This window comes from Ictidomys tridecemlineatus, chromosome 2 (genome assembly GCF_052094955.1).
Source record: "Ictidomys tridecemlineatus isolate mIctTri1 chromosome 2, mIctTri1.hap1, whole genome shotgun sequence".
Lineage (NCBI taxonomy): Eukaryota > Metazoa > Chordata > Mammalia > Rodentia > Sciuridae > Ictidomys > Ictidomys tridecemlineatus.
The window spans coordinates 171,007,857-171,022,109 of record NC_135478.1 but is presented as its reverse complement, the minus strand read 5'-3'; the positions used below and the strand labels follow the sequence as shown (position 1 = coordinate 171,022,109).

General features: G+C 32.5%; 1 protein-coding gene across 2 annotated transcripts in view; it reads left to right on the top strand.

The window, feature by feature from the left end:
* Positions 1–14,253, top strand: part of Gnai1 (G protein subunit alpha i1) — an 82,904-nt gene that overhangs the window by 57,468 nt on the left and 11,183 nt on the right. For both annotated transcript variants that reach the window (XM_005340665.5, XM_078040141.1), the window contains exons 4-5: positions 6,326–6,483; positions 10,490–10,618. In XM_005340665.5, the coding sequence (XP_005340722.1) occupies positions 6,326–6,483; positions 10,490–10,618 (287 nt within the window). The remainder of the gene's footprint in view (positions 1–6,325; positions 6,484–10,489; positions 10,619–14,253) is intronic.

The window sequence follows — 14,253 nt, the reverse complement described above, 5'->3', positions numbered from 1 at the left end:
GTGCCTGTCCCAAGAATGTGTATAAAATGAGAACAGAATAAGGATAAGTATGTATATGGATTTATAGAAATTGACAGTTATATATAATATAGATTTATATATAAATAGCATTCAAATATAAATATATAAACATACAAAATATAAAAATGTATATAGATTTCTTTAATTATAGTTTTCTAGTAGTATTAGTTACAAAATAAATTAGAAACAATATAAACCAAAATACATGCCTTGTCCTTCATAACAGCTGGAAAAGCACTTGAAATACCTTATTCTGTAAGGAATAGAAACTTTTCCTTAACTCCACTTAAACAACATCTATTTCTGCCTCAATTCTTAGTGTTCTCTTGCATAATGCTCACTTTTCTGTAATAAATTTGTAATTTATTTCCTTATTGAGTTGGTTTGTGTATGTCTGTTTGCCAGATTGCCTTTGAGAAAGGTTGTTATCAGTTTACCTTCCAAGCAATGGCCTATGAGGTACCTTTTCTTAAAGTATTCGGGATATCCAAAATTTAGGAGTCTTATATTAAACAAAACAAAATAAAACAAACTTTGCTAATTTGCTTTTTGTAAATTTTACATTGATTTAATTTGAATTTTCAATTTTAATATAATTATGTCGCTTTCTATATCTTCATTGACTAGATTTTATTTCTCTGTGGCTTGTGTTTTATATATATTTAACCACTGGAGTCTTGGTGTTTTGGTTACCATATTTGCTTGTTTGCACATACCTATGTGTTGACCCTTGTCTGTGATAGAAATTTCTTTCATAATTTGCTTATTGCCTTCAATCTTATGGATACATATATAATTTTTTCTGACATTTTTATTGGTACATTATACTTGTACATACTGATAGGATTTGTTAATACATATTTATACATGCATGCAGTAGGCAATATAACAAACAATATAATTTGGCCAGTATAACCTCTCCTATTATTTCTTGTATTATGCTTCAATTTAGAACATCCTCTGTCAACCAAAGATTTGATATGTTTATAGTGTTTTAGGGTAGTGAGTTTTAATATTGTTTTTTGTGTTTGTTTTTTAATCCCTTTGAAACTTGTATTTGTTCTGTGCATTGAATAAGATTCAACATTATTTTTCTTCTTTACATAACTAATTTTGAATAATCATATCCTTTCCAATTGATTTGTCTTGCTGCCTTATCATAAAAGTGAATTCAGATTTGGAATTGTTTCTCCTATTGACCTATATTAATTCCAGACTGTTCTACATATTATAGGCTTTTAATATCCAATAATATCAGCTCTCTTTCTCCAGTCTTCTTTTTCAAAATGTCTCTAGTTATTTTTAATTTGTTTTTTCTTGATTAATATTTGAGTCATTTATTACAGCTCCCGATTTATATTTGAGACATAAAATGAAGGAACTTATACTTTTATATTGTTTTCGTTTTGAGAAATATCAATATATGCAAAAATGATAGTTACTTGAAAAATAATGTGTGCTTCTAGCACTTCATATTTCTACCTTCCTCATTTCACTTCTTACCATATTCTTCTGTATCTCCATTGACAACAGTTTCTGTTATTCATATAAAGAACATATAAGTATCAATATTTCTTTATTTTATATTTTGAAAATATGTATACATATATAATATTCATGAATAGGCATTAAAATTATATTTGTGTCATACATTTTATCAGTAATTTTCCTTCTTGATATAATGAAGCTTATGCTTCATACTAAATTCACTGCAATTTAGTTAAAATTTTTGCTCTCTGCAATTTAGTTAAAATTAACTTATTTTATTTTTAGGCTTTTTTCCCCTTTTAAACAATCTTATGGAAAAAAAGAATAATGACTGCCTATTTTCTTGCCTCAAGTCTTTTTTACTTAGATTTGTGTTTTTACAGAAAATGTGTGTTTGACACATACTTGTTTCTTAAAGCAACCCTTTAACATCTTATAATGGGCACCATGAGCCATGGTGTGATGAACACATTAAAGTTCTTAAGCTTTCCTTAAGGATACAATAGAACAGTACAGTTGTTTTAAATTTATTGGAGTAAAATGGTATGCTATATAAGTATGGTAGATTAAATAATGAGAAGTTTTTATCCTATGTGGTTTAAGATAAGCCGCTGAATCAAGACATTCATTTATAAGTCAACCTTGACATTAATCTCTTATTCCTATGACTCAAAATTCATAGATATCACTATTTTTTAATATTATTTAGCCTATACATTAGAATGTCTTTTTTGATATTTTTTATGTGAACTCAGTCTCCTCCATAAGTTTTGTCTGCTATGTTATCTAGCTTCTGTTTAAATCCCCCAACCTCTGCATTACCTGGTGCAGTGGCACATGCCTGTAATCCCACCTACTTGGGAGGTTGAGGCAGGAGGAATGCACATTTGAGGTCAGCCTTGGCAACTTGGTGAGACCTTCTCTACAAATTAAAAAACAAACAAAAGTCTGGGAATAGTTCAGTGTCAAATTCCCCTGGATTAAATCTCTAGAACTGAAAGGGGCAAAAAGAAAAAAGGAAAAATTTTCTGTCCATTTTTTTTATTCTTTTAGGTTGCTGTGATTGTTAAAGTGTGTTCCCAATATTCAATTGAAAGCTTATATCTTTTGTCTTAAGAATGCTCCTTTTTCTGCTCTAAGCTCAACAGGAAGTTTACTCCTTCTTACCTTTTATGATCTTTAATATGTCAGAGATAGCCATTGTGGTCCCTCAGCATCTCCCCTCCCCCATCCTGAACAGACTCTTGTGGATTTGATCAAGTGGATGATAGTTGCACATATAATGCACATCACTAAACAGCAAGAAAGTACTGCATACTAGGTGTTACCTGATTTTCATGGAAAAAGACTGGTTACTTCTCTCTAGACACAATAACATATTGTAGCTTCTTTTGAGTTTTCAAAGCAGAGTTATATGTATATGTTATATGAAATTTGCATTCTCTGAACCATCTTATTTTCATTTAGTCCTTAGTAATTTAAAAACATTTTAACTTGGCTACATCCAAGAATTTCTTTTCCCCTTGCTATTCTCAAATAATTGCTTGGCAAATAACATTCCTTTTTTCTTTACTTTTTTATTTATATTTTTTAGAGGGGAATGCTGTGAATTGAACAAGGGCCTTGCACAAGCCAAGTGTTCTCTGCCACTGAGCCACACCCCTGCTAGGTGCTCTTTTTTTTTTTTAAATTACCACAGAAAAGTTTCTGTATACTGATTTACTAGCCTTTGTACCTCCTAATCAAACTTCAATCTTGTTTTCAGTAATACCTGCCCTTTTCCTACTGTGTACCACACCCTTTTGGTACCCTCATGTTTGTGTTTATAAATGTTCTTAATTAATTTTAATACAAACCTATGAAGACCTCATTCCTTGTCAAGATAAAATCAGTGCCTCCATTCTGCAGTTTTGAAATTTGTCCTATTTTAGACAATTGCTACTGAGCAATTGTTGACTTACCAATTTAAATGACCATTGGGTGACTTTTTAGCTGTGAAACTTTAAGCAGATTGTCTAACTTCTCTTTGCCCTTGGGCTCTTTTTGTACAAAACAAAAGATTACATAGAATAATTTCTACAGTGCCTTCCAGCTCAAATTCAGCATCTGAACATTCAGCTACTGACATGGAGGTGAATGTTTTAGTTATTTTTCCAGTAGAAGCTATTTTGCATTTTAATACTGTCTATTTTTGAGGCTTAGAATTTGACCTTATGGGATACATATGGATAGTAAAATGGTTACTATTCTGAAGCAAATTAACATATCCTTCATTTCAAATAGTTACATTTTTTTGTGACAAGAGCAGCTAAAATATACTTAACAAAAATTTCTGATGCAATACTTTTTTGTTTATTTATAGTTCGAATGTTGTAATTTCTTTGGACTTGATCATCCTACATGTCTGTTCCTTTAACCTTTGAACTACATCTCTTCATTTCCTTTCTCACTTCCTATGTCCCTCTGCTGTTGAAGTCTTTCTGTATATTTGACATTCGTTCATTCATTTGAATGTGGAGGAAGTTATGCTAAGTGAAATGAGCCAGACACAGAAAGAAAAATATTGCATGATCCCACTTGTATGTTGAATCTAAAAAAAGGAAGAGACATTTTTGAATGCCACAGAAAGTGCAGTTTATAAATAGAGCTTCCAAAGTTTCTTTTGCGTTTTCTTTAGGCTTCTTCCTAGAAAGTTAGAGGCAAGAATGATCTCCTGACCTATCCTGGAGGGCATTGGTCTTTCCCTTTCAAAAATTTATTGAAATTGAATAAAGATACTATAACCAAAATGCATTTAAAAGCATACTTAAGTGAAAAGCATTTTTTCCAAAACAGAGAAATTATTTGATGTAGTTTAATAAATAAAAATGATCAAATGTAGAAATTTCTCACATATGAGTAAATATTTAGAAAATTGAATAGTCTTTTAATGGAATTGGGTTAGTGGTTTTCAGAATGACTTGAAACCATGATATATGGGGTTTATTAAGGATATTATGCACATGTTGCTTGCTTGCCCATATTTCTCTTGTGATTTACTAAAAAGGGGAACATATGCTTGAATAATATGTTCCCATGCTGAGACTTAATTATTTTTCATGATGAGTTCCAGCCCAAAAGGAAATGCTTCACAAACTGGCAGCAGGATGAATTTACATTGTCAGCTATGAGCTGTGTCACCAACTGCATCTTTTCTTCTGTATACCATATCGTAATGTGTTCCTCCTCTTTATAAGCATTTAGTACCATACATTTATTCTTCTGTATCTGTGGGGGATTGGTTCTAGGACCATCATTAGATACTGAAATCCAAAGATTCTGAAGTATCTTACATAATGGCACAATATTTGCATATAATCTATGCATATCTTTCCATACACTTTAAATTATCTCTAGAATACTTATAATACCTAAATACAATGTAGATGTCATATAAATAGTTGTTATATAGTATTGTTTAGAGATTAAGGAAAAAAGTTTGTACAAATGCAATTATTTTTTCAAATATCTTCAATCTGCAGTTTGTTAGATCTGCGGTACAGAAACCATAGAAAACTGAAGGCCATCTGTATCTGGAAGAATGCCCCTTGATAATAATATTTTCCACCCAGTTAACATGTCTCAGGTTAATGAAAACCTCTATGAAGATAGCAGCTTCTCCCTTCCTCCATCCACTTTGAATTAGCTGTGTTATTACCTGGAGGCTAGAGTGATATTATCAAGTATGGTAGGTAGCTTCTATGCACATATACCATTGAGTGAATAAAATGTGTCTATTCTGAATTGACATGTGCTGTATGTGTAAAATACACACCACATTTTGAAGACAATATGTATAAAAATTTGAATTGTCTCATGTAAACTTAATTGTTTCCATGTTATAATATTTTTGTATATAGATTAAACAAAACATATTATTAAAATTATTTTCATGTGACCTTTTGTGCTTTTGCTTCTTTTAAGTGTTGGTTAGAAAATTTAGATCACATTATTGCTTACATTACATTTTTTTTTCTTTGACAGCACTGGTTGATTACTTGTAGATCAGACTTAATATTAGTAGCCTCATATTTAAGCACAATTTAGCTAACTTTATAGACAGTATTCTCACTTAGAATTTTTTGTCTGTTGTCTTCTCTGTGTGTCTTGAATATTTCTATTCCCAAGATGTGCTTATTTTGTTCTCCTTGCCTGAGTTGGCAAACACCTGCTCCCAACTGCTTCCTCCTTGGTTTTGATGTATATACATTTTAAAGTCTCCTGTGAATCTACAGACCATTTGTGTGTGTGTGTGTGTGAAACCTTTCTTGCTTACTCCACATTGATATTTTCCTTTCTCTTAACATATTTTGCATCTATAAATTATATCAGAAAGCTCACACTTAAATGGATTCTATTTAATGTAATCATTCATGGTGTTTTATGTTTCTTAGATTGAAAACATCTTAAGCAAGAAGGAGCAAGACAAGACTCTTCCTCTGTTTTCTCAAAAATGATCATATCTAGTATGCAGAAAAGTGTAGATAGTAAACTCAGGTCCCCTTCATGTACCATAACTGAAGAAATTCTGGCAGCTTCCTGGTGCCTTGGGGAATATTGCTAATACCATAAAAACATAAGCTCCTGATTTATGATTATACTCTCTTGGTTAAGCCAATTTCTTAAGGGTGTTTTAGAGAGAGAGAAGCTAGGACACTTCTATCAAAATATAAGCAAATTCAATATTGCATTTTTATCTCTAATCTCTCCATTTGTACTTTTTAATCTCTAATGTCTCTCTTTTTACTCTCTAAAAAATGGGTTGTTGAATGTTCAGGATGACGCCCGCCAACTCTTTGTGCTTGCTGGGGCTGCTGAAGAAGGCTTTATGACTGTAGAACTTGCTGGAGTTATAAAGAGATTGTGGAAAGATAGCGGTGTACAAGCCTGTTTCAACAGATCCCGAGAGTACCAGCTTAATGATTCTGCAGCATAGTAAGTAATCATAACTTCTGAACTGCACTATCATGAATAATTACTTGTGAGTCAAATATACCTCCAAGTCAATTTTATTGCAGATTTGGTTGACATAATCTTGTTCAACTCAGGAATATTCAGGATGACAATATTTTAAAACTTTCTCTTTTTTTGTATGTTTATGGATGGGAATGTTTTTATTTCCTGTGTGTTCAGTGATACCTTAAGAGATTCTTGGTTATGTAAACTTTAATTGAAGCATGCATAATGGGAAGGTATCTTGTATATTTCCAAGAAAATAATTGGAATTTCCAAAAGTTCATGGTGCATTTGAGTATATGTCTAATTTACTTGAAGCTAGCCAAATGAGAGGGTAAGTGATGTGGGTGCTTTTCATAATGCTAATGATGCCTAAGAAGTGTACTTGTTCAGTGACAGGCACCTAAACTAGGGATCTTTTGAAGTACTGCATGGTGTTCCCAAGATATTTTTTCATTAAGTAAAATACCACTACACCTGAAGGTTGTTTGCTGTTTGTGTCCTGACACTTGAGCTACTGTTTGCAAATACTTATTTTTATTTTATATATTTATTTATTTATTTATTTATTTAGAGACAGGGTCTCACTGAGTTTCTTAGTTTCTCACCATTGCGATCCTCCTGCTTCAGCCTCCCCATCCGCTGGGATTACAGGCATGCACCACCACACCTAGCCTTACAGATACTTACATATAAGTTCTTTAGGAAAAAAAGGCTGCCCTAATTTTCCGGGTGGTGAACCCTGAAAGTTTGCAAAGCAAGTTGTGATAAAACCCAGCCAACTTCCTATTTTGTGATATAGCACACACACAAAATGATATAAAAACAAGAAAACACCAAGTGATTGTTCCATAGTTTGGGTCACATACCCAGAAATGTGAGTTATTGCACAAGTAGCGTTAATTGGTTTTTAAAATATGTATCATGTACTCTTTACTTTCTGATAGTGTTCTGTTTTGCTGAAAGAGTTGTGTTGGCTGTTAGGAACCAAAGTAAGGATTAGTTAGATGAGAACAAAGTGTTGAGGCTCTTGGTAAATGGCATGCATGTGGTTACAGTGAGCAACAGACTAATGGGGTGTGGACCCAAGTGTCTTATCACATGTTGTTGGACATCTGAGTTTGCCCCATGTGTCCTGTGATTTAATGTGAATTAATAACATGCATCACATCACCCACAGCAATCTTTGTAACCCTGTTTCTTAATTTATACTTTAACTTTCATACTTGTGCGAACACCTTGTTACCTGTGTGGCTTATTGAATATGAGCCCACCTTTCTCACTGGTGTCATCACTTCTACAAGAAAACACTCTTTGGTGCTCTGAGAAGATCCTTGCCCCACTGTTAGGTACTTGTAATACTCTGTACTTTTCCTTCAGAATTACAAATATTTTGAGTTTATTTTATTTTCTTGTTATGTTGTGACTATTTAATCATTTACTGTCTCTGTCACTACACTGAATTCAGTAATGTCTGTTTTTGCCTAACATATCACCATAGCCTGACAGGTAGTTGTCACTCAGACTGATCTTGTTTAATAATAAATGAATTAATAAGCCAAACTTCACACAAGGTAGAAGACAAATTAGAAAAATTACTTAAAGGAAAAACATAACTCTTAAACCATGTTATTTGTTTTGCCACTATCAGTACCTGCTGAAAAATTCAAATTGTAGTGACAATTAGAGATAGAAGATTGTACTTCGCTAAGCTTAGCAAAAGGAGCTGCTTCCGTAACTAAGAAGTTCTCCTTGGGTGCATAGATCGAAGGCCTCTTCCTCACAATGTGGGGATACTTCCAGGCCTCTCCATCCTCTTTGACCAAGAACCATCTGTTTCAGTGCATGCTGTTTGGACATGCATTGGGAAAAACATGTTGCTTTGATTATTGTTATTATTTTTGCTTTTTCTAAACTTAATATGCAATAATGTAGTCAGTTTTCAAGAATGAAGGAAGTCAGAGAAATCTTTTCCTCTGGAGTGCTGACATGTATCTTCAGTTCTGAGTTCTGGACTGGAGGTGGTGTTATCCTGTCATTAGGACTAAGTATCCATTTGCAGTTTAAACTTGTGATCATTTAAAACTATGTGAGTTGTTTTTTTTTTTTTTTAACTTTATTTTTTATGTGATGCTGAGGACCGAACTCAGGGCCTCCCATGTGCCAGGCAAGTGCTCTACCACTGAGCCACACAACAGCAGCCCACAGTGGGAGGTTTTTTTTTTTTTTTTTTTTTAAACAATGCCTGTTTTTCTTTTCCGTTTTGTTGAAATATGAGTATGCCTATTTTAGGGTCTATTAGAATTATAGCAGTTTTAATAAAAATTGAATCTGAGTAATCAAAGTGCATTTTAAATAAGAACTATTTTAAAGGCGTCAATAGTAAAATGTTGGTATGGTTCATTTGGTTGATTTGTTAAATCATATTTTCCTATGATAAATTGTAACCTTGTATAATATATTGGTGCATAATGTATAATATGTAATACATGTATATTATACATCATGTAATATATAGCATAGTTATGGCATTAAAGGCTCAGAGAAAATACAAGGGTATTGTCACCACTGTGATAAGATTCTCTTAAATTGAGCAAATATATTACTGACTGGTATCACCACATCTACAAGAAATGATCAGCATTTCTAATCCAAAAATCCAAAATCTGAAAGACTCCAGAATCTGAAGCATGTGTGGTTCTACAAATTTTGCTTTGTTTAGGTATCTGTATTATAGTATCCACACCACATATATATACTTGACTGTTTATAACATTTTTGTTACTAATTCAGGATTTGGATAATTTCTCAACTCTATCTAAAATGAATCAAATATTTAGGATGTAGCTCAAGTGGTAGAGCACTTCCAAAACTTCCACAAGGTTCTGGGTTCAATCCCTAGCACTGCAAAGTAACAGACTCCTTTGGTTTTTAAGACCCTGTTCTGAATGGCTAAGCATTCTGTTCAGAATTTAATACCAATTTGCAGTTTCACTAGTAGTTGGTGTTTCTCTGTGCCCAAATTATTTCTAAGTTATCTGTTTAGTGCTGCTGTAGTATTTCAGGACATTGCAGGGATGCCCACCATGTTCAGCTGACCTCATTTAGGTTGTACACAGCCTGTAAATGGGGCTGCTCTCCAAGAATTAAGACCTCACTGTTTCTGTCTCCACTGCTTCTAACAGAAGCGACATGCCCTGTTTTTCACCCCATTGTTCATGTTTCTGATTATATTATCACTGTCCATGAATCCTTTAACATTCAGGCCCTTATTAACCTTCCATACCTGGACTTTCTGTTAGTTATTGCCTCTACCACACAATAGTGCAAAAATAATTTTCATTTTTATATTGCGTTATATGGTAACACTACATTTTTTGTATCATGAAATAGTTGACATCCTTTGGAGAGAGTATTAGATGAGTGACTAAAATCATTGAGAAGTATAATGTGGGTGTCGGTTTTGAAAGCAGACTACAGGAGTCATGTGCAGTCTTATCCTGCAGATAAGACTAAGAAGCAGCAGCATCTCATTCAGCCTTTGCCTAAGGTATCCTCAGTACTTGCACCAAAATTAAAACTTTTAAAATCTTTAACAGAAGAGTAATATATAGAACATAAGTACAGTTCATCAAAAAAGTATAATGGATAATAAGCATAAATTCATGGTGTTCATTAGCTTGGGATTTTTAAAATAAATTCTCTTTTTCCTTTGGATTACTGAACCTAAAAGACAAAGTGCATGTTTTAAAAATACTTAAAGAAATTGATGGCTGGAGAATTATAAACAGTTTCATTTCAGTCATTAGAAATCCTGTAAGATCTAAGACTAAGTTGATTGTTTTACATCATTACACAGAAATTAAAAAACATTTCCAGTGATTTCACAGTATGGCATGCGTTAATATATTATAGTCTTTGTTTTGGATTATCTTTATTGGCAACATTTATAATTTACATGTTGTTTTGTTGTCTCTTTTTTCAGCTATTTGAATGATTTGGACAGAATAGCACAACCAAATTATATCCCAACTCAGCAAGATGTTCTCAGAACCAGAGTGAAAACTACAGGGATTGTTGAAACCCATTTTACTTTCAAAGATCTTCATTTTAAGTGAGTAGCTTCCAAACATACTATTTATAAATTTAGAAATAAAAGATAGTAAGTGTTCATAACATTTTTATGCTTAGAAATTGCAGTCAGAAAAACTTTGCACAAATGATTAAACAAAAGAATTGGGGGGGAGGGCAAAAGAGGTCTAAAAGAAGCATTCGTATAAGGAATGTTTTCATTTTTATTTAAGAAAAGATGCCAGATAAATGCCTGTAATTTTTACAGTGGTTTAAATGAAAATAGTATTTTGGCTTTTATTTCTGAACAGAAAATACTGGGAAATATTGCCCTCTGATTTTATCAATAGAATATTTGCTTATTTATGGAAATGTTTGAAAAGAAGGGTGGCTTTTAAAATTTTTCAAGAAAAATCTTATTCATAGCCAAGTGATATTTGCACTATTTCATGATGAGAAATGTTTACTTAAAGTGTATTGAATATTAACTTCCTGAGTTCTGAACAGAGAAGCACTGAATTTTAGCTTTTAATGGAAGGGCTCTTAGAGTTCCTTTAGTTCTGAGAGTTCCCTCATTTTATAAGGAACCAGGCTCAGGGAAGGTCAGTAAAACATTGCATACAAATTTACAGAATTGGATTTCTCTTTTTCCAATAAATAACTGTTTTCAAGATAAGAGAAAAACTGTTGGACTTAAGCAAATATAATGTTTTAATTTGCATATTCTTATTTTATCTGTAAGGTCTTTTCATCAGTTACTTTCATCTAGTTTTCCCTGTCAAGTCATCTGCTATTTTATCTAAATTTTCCACTTAATAATTCATAACTCACCTAGTCAGAATTGTTGTATGTGTGCATTGTTGCTCACCAATTCTATGTGCCTTATTCCAGTTAAAATAATAACAATAAGATAAAGGAAAATGAGGTTTTATATCCTGTACAAAGATATGTGCATGAGTAAATGATTTAACACCACAGAATTTTCTACTGACATAAAACGTCTATGTTTTCATAAACATCCCAGACCACTGTGGTTTTACTTGATCTGAAAAAATATATATATACTGGTTTAAAAAAAAATAGCTATTCCTTTCTTTCCTCCTTGTATTATCCATTTCCATACTTTAAAGCTATATGAAGAGGGCAGCAAGTTTAAAAAAAAAAACAAAACTAGCTTCTCATAATCTAAATTCATTTAAAATGTCACATTTCCTAAGTGCCATTTAAGTGCCCAGCTGAAGGGAAACTGAACACCAAGCCCTTGAACAGCTTGTGAGGCCCTTCACAGAGTCAGAGCCTAAATCTCACCAACACAACAGAGTCACATTATTCACACTCAGGAAAACTCACATGTTCCCTGATCCATATAAATATTAGCTAATAAGTAGTATTGGATAGAAAAAAATGCTAAAATTAAACATGTGGATATGTGGGTTTTATTTTTATTATTTTTCTTAGTTTAATATGTAGAGGTTTTTGTCTCTTTGGTGTGTTTTTTTGTTTTTTGTTTTTAAATCCAAGAAGGTTAAGATTCATTTTCAGGAAGATTGCAGCTGCAGTCATGCATAAGGTGCAGTCAGGTGCTGCTGTACACCTGCAGAGCTTTGCAGACAGCCTGACTCAAATTGAGCATGCACCAGTTGTCCCTGTAAAAAATAAATAAATAAATAAATACAAAACGCCTTTGTGCTCTGTTTTAAGGTTTTCATAATCTTTATACTACATGTCTTTTTTTAGAGATCCAGTTTTTAAAATACTATAAGAGTTTAGATAGATCATTTGTTTTGTACTTGTGATAGATTTGTTTTTCAAATTGTTACTGAAGATTTTTATATTCTTTGTAAAAACTCAAACTTTACAAGACTATATATATATATATTTTCCCTTAGCTTTTATCCTTCTCCATCCCCATAGTTCCATAAATGTAGAATCAAAAATGAAAAACAAAACATTAAAAGTAAAAAAAAAAAAAGAAAAAAGAAACAACCAACAAATTGTAATTATGTCAAAAAGTAATTTGGCTTACAAATAGAGTATCCCATATTGTTATTATTTTATCTCTTCTTTTTTACTTTGATTGAAAATGTTTTGATTCAAGATAATCATTCTAAAATAGGGCTTTAATATGAATTATGGGTTAGACTAATGCTCTGAAATGATAATGACAGTAAAGCAGAATTTCTAAAAACATTAACAAAATGTTCCAAGCCAGAGATAAAAATCATTGGTTCACTTCCTAAAGAAAGCTTAACTGTTACAAGCTGAAAGCACTGTTAAATATTTACAGCTATACCTATGATTGCTTCCACAGCTATCTGAAAGAGAATACATTTGTTACTTCCTTTTCTTACTGATTTATCAGTGGTTCAAGGAACTGAGTTTTTTAGAGAACAAAAGTTCCATTTCAATTTTCCATGTCCTCTTTTACCCATCCCCCCCCCCAAAAAAAAAAAGATCATTGCTGTGCTTTCTGAAATGAATACTCACATCATAGCTAGTTTGTCTGGCAGTGTTAACTGTGCTTGATTCATGAAGCAGTCTAATTTTTTTTTTTTTTTTTTTTTTTTGTGGAAGGGTACCAGAGATTGAAACCAGGGGCGCTTATGCACTGAGTCACATATCCCCAGCCCTTTTCTACTTTATGTATTTTGAGACATGGCCTCATTAAGGTCTCACTAAGGCTTTGCTTAGGGCCTTTCTAAGTTGTTGAGGCTGACTTTGAACATGCAACCCTCCTGCCTTAGCCTCCTGAGCCACTGGGATTACAGGTGTGCACCACAACACCCAGAGCTTATTTCACTGTTAAGCCCCAGTGTCATGTTGAGCTACTGGTGTTCTCTTTTCTTGAATTACTTACTGTCTTTTGGTATACTACTGTACTTGACAGATGCTTAATGGCCATGTGATATGTCTGATCTGGGAACTGTCATCCTATTTATCTTAAAACTATTAAGTGATTGTTAACTTTAAGGAAGTTTACTGTTAAAAAGAGAATTTATGTTTTCAAATTTAGTGCATCTTTCTGATTTTTTTTTACTTGTTAAAGATTGTGTTCTTATAAATTATTTTGATATAAGTTTATAGATAAGCAAGTAAGGATTCTAGGTCTAAGTTCTCCTATTAAGTAGCTGTATAAATAATATGTACTAATAAAAAAAGTCCAATGAGGAAAATGAGGCACCAAGAATAGAAAGAAGGGTGGATGGACACAGTTAATACAGGTGTATCCCATCAATTTGTACAATTATGTTTTAATAAATAAAATTTTAAAATAATATATATTAATAATTATAGTTTAAAAAATATCTTAGAATTTCTATCAGGACATTCCCCCCCCCCAAAAAAAAGGATTCTTAACAGAGAGTCTATCACAGCCTTGCTCTTGGTCAAATGCTTAAAGATAAAGCAAATTATTGCCTATTTAAAAAAATCACAAAGGTTAAAACTATAAATGAGGACAAAGGATAATGGCAAACGTTAAATCAGTTACTTGATACTTAAGGGCAAGCTGACTGTGAAATTCACTTTTCATCCTAGTTAAATGTACTTTAAGTATTTTTTTTTCAGGCCATACTCTTCACTTATTTAGATAAAATCTAGCTGCATGTTTTAAAACTGTCATTTCAACATCAAGCATGTCCTAAGATCAGTGAAGTTGACTCTCACCATGATTCCCAG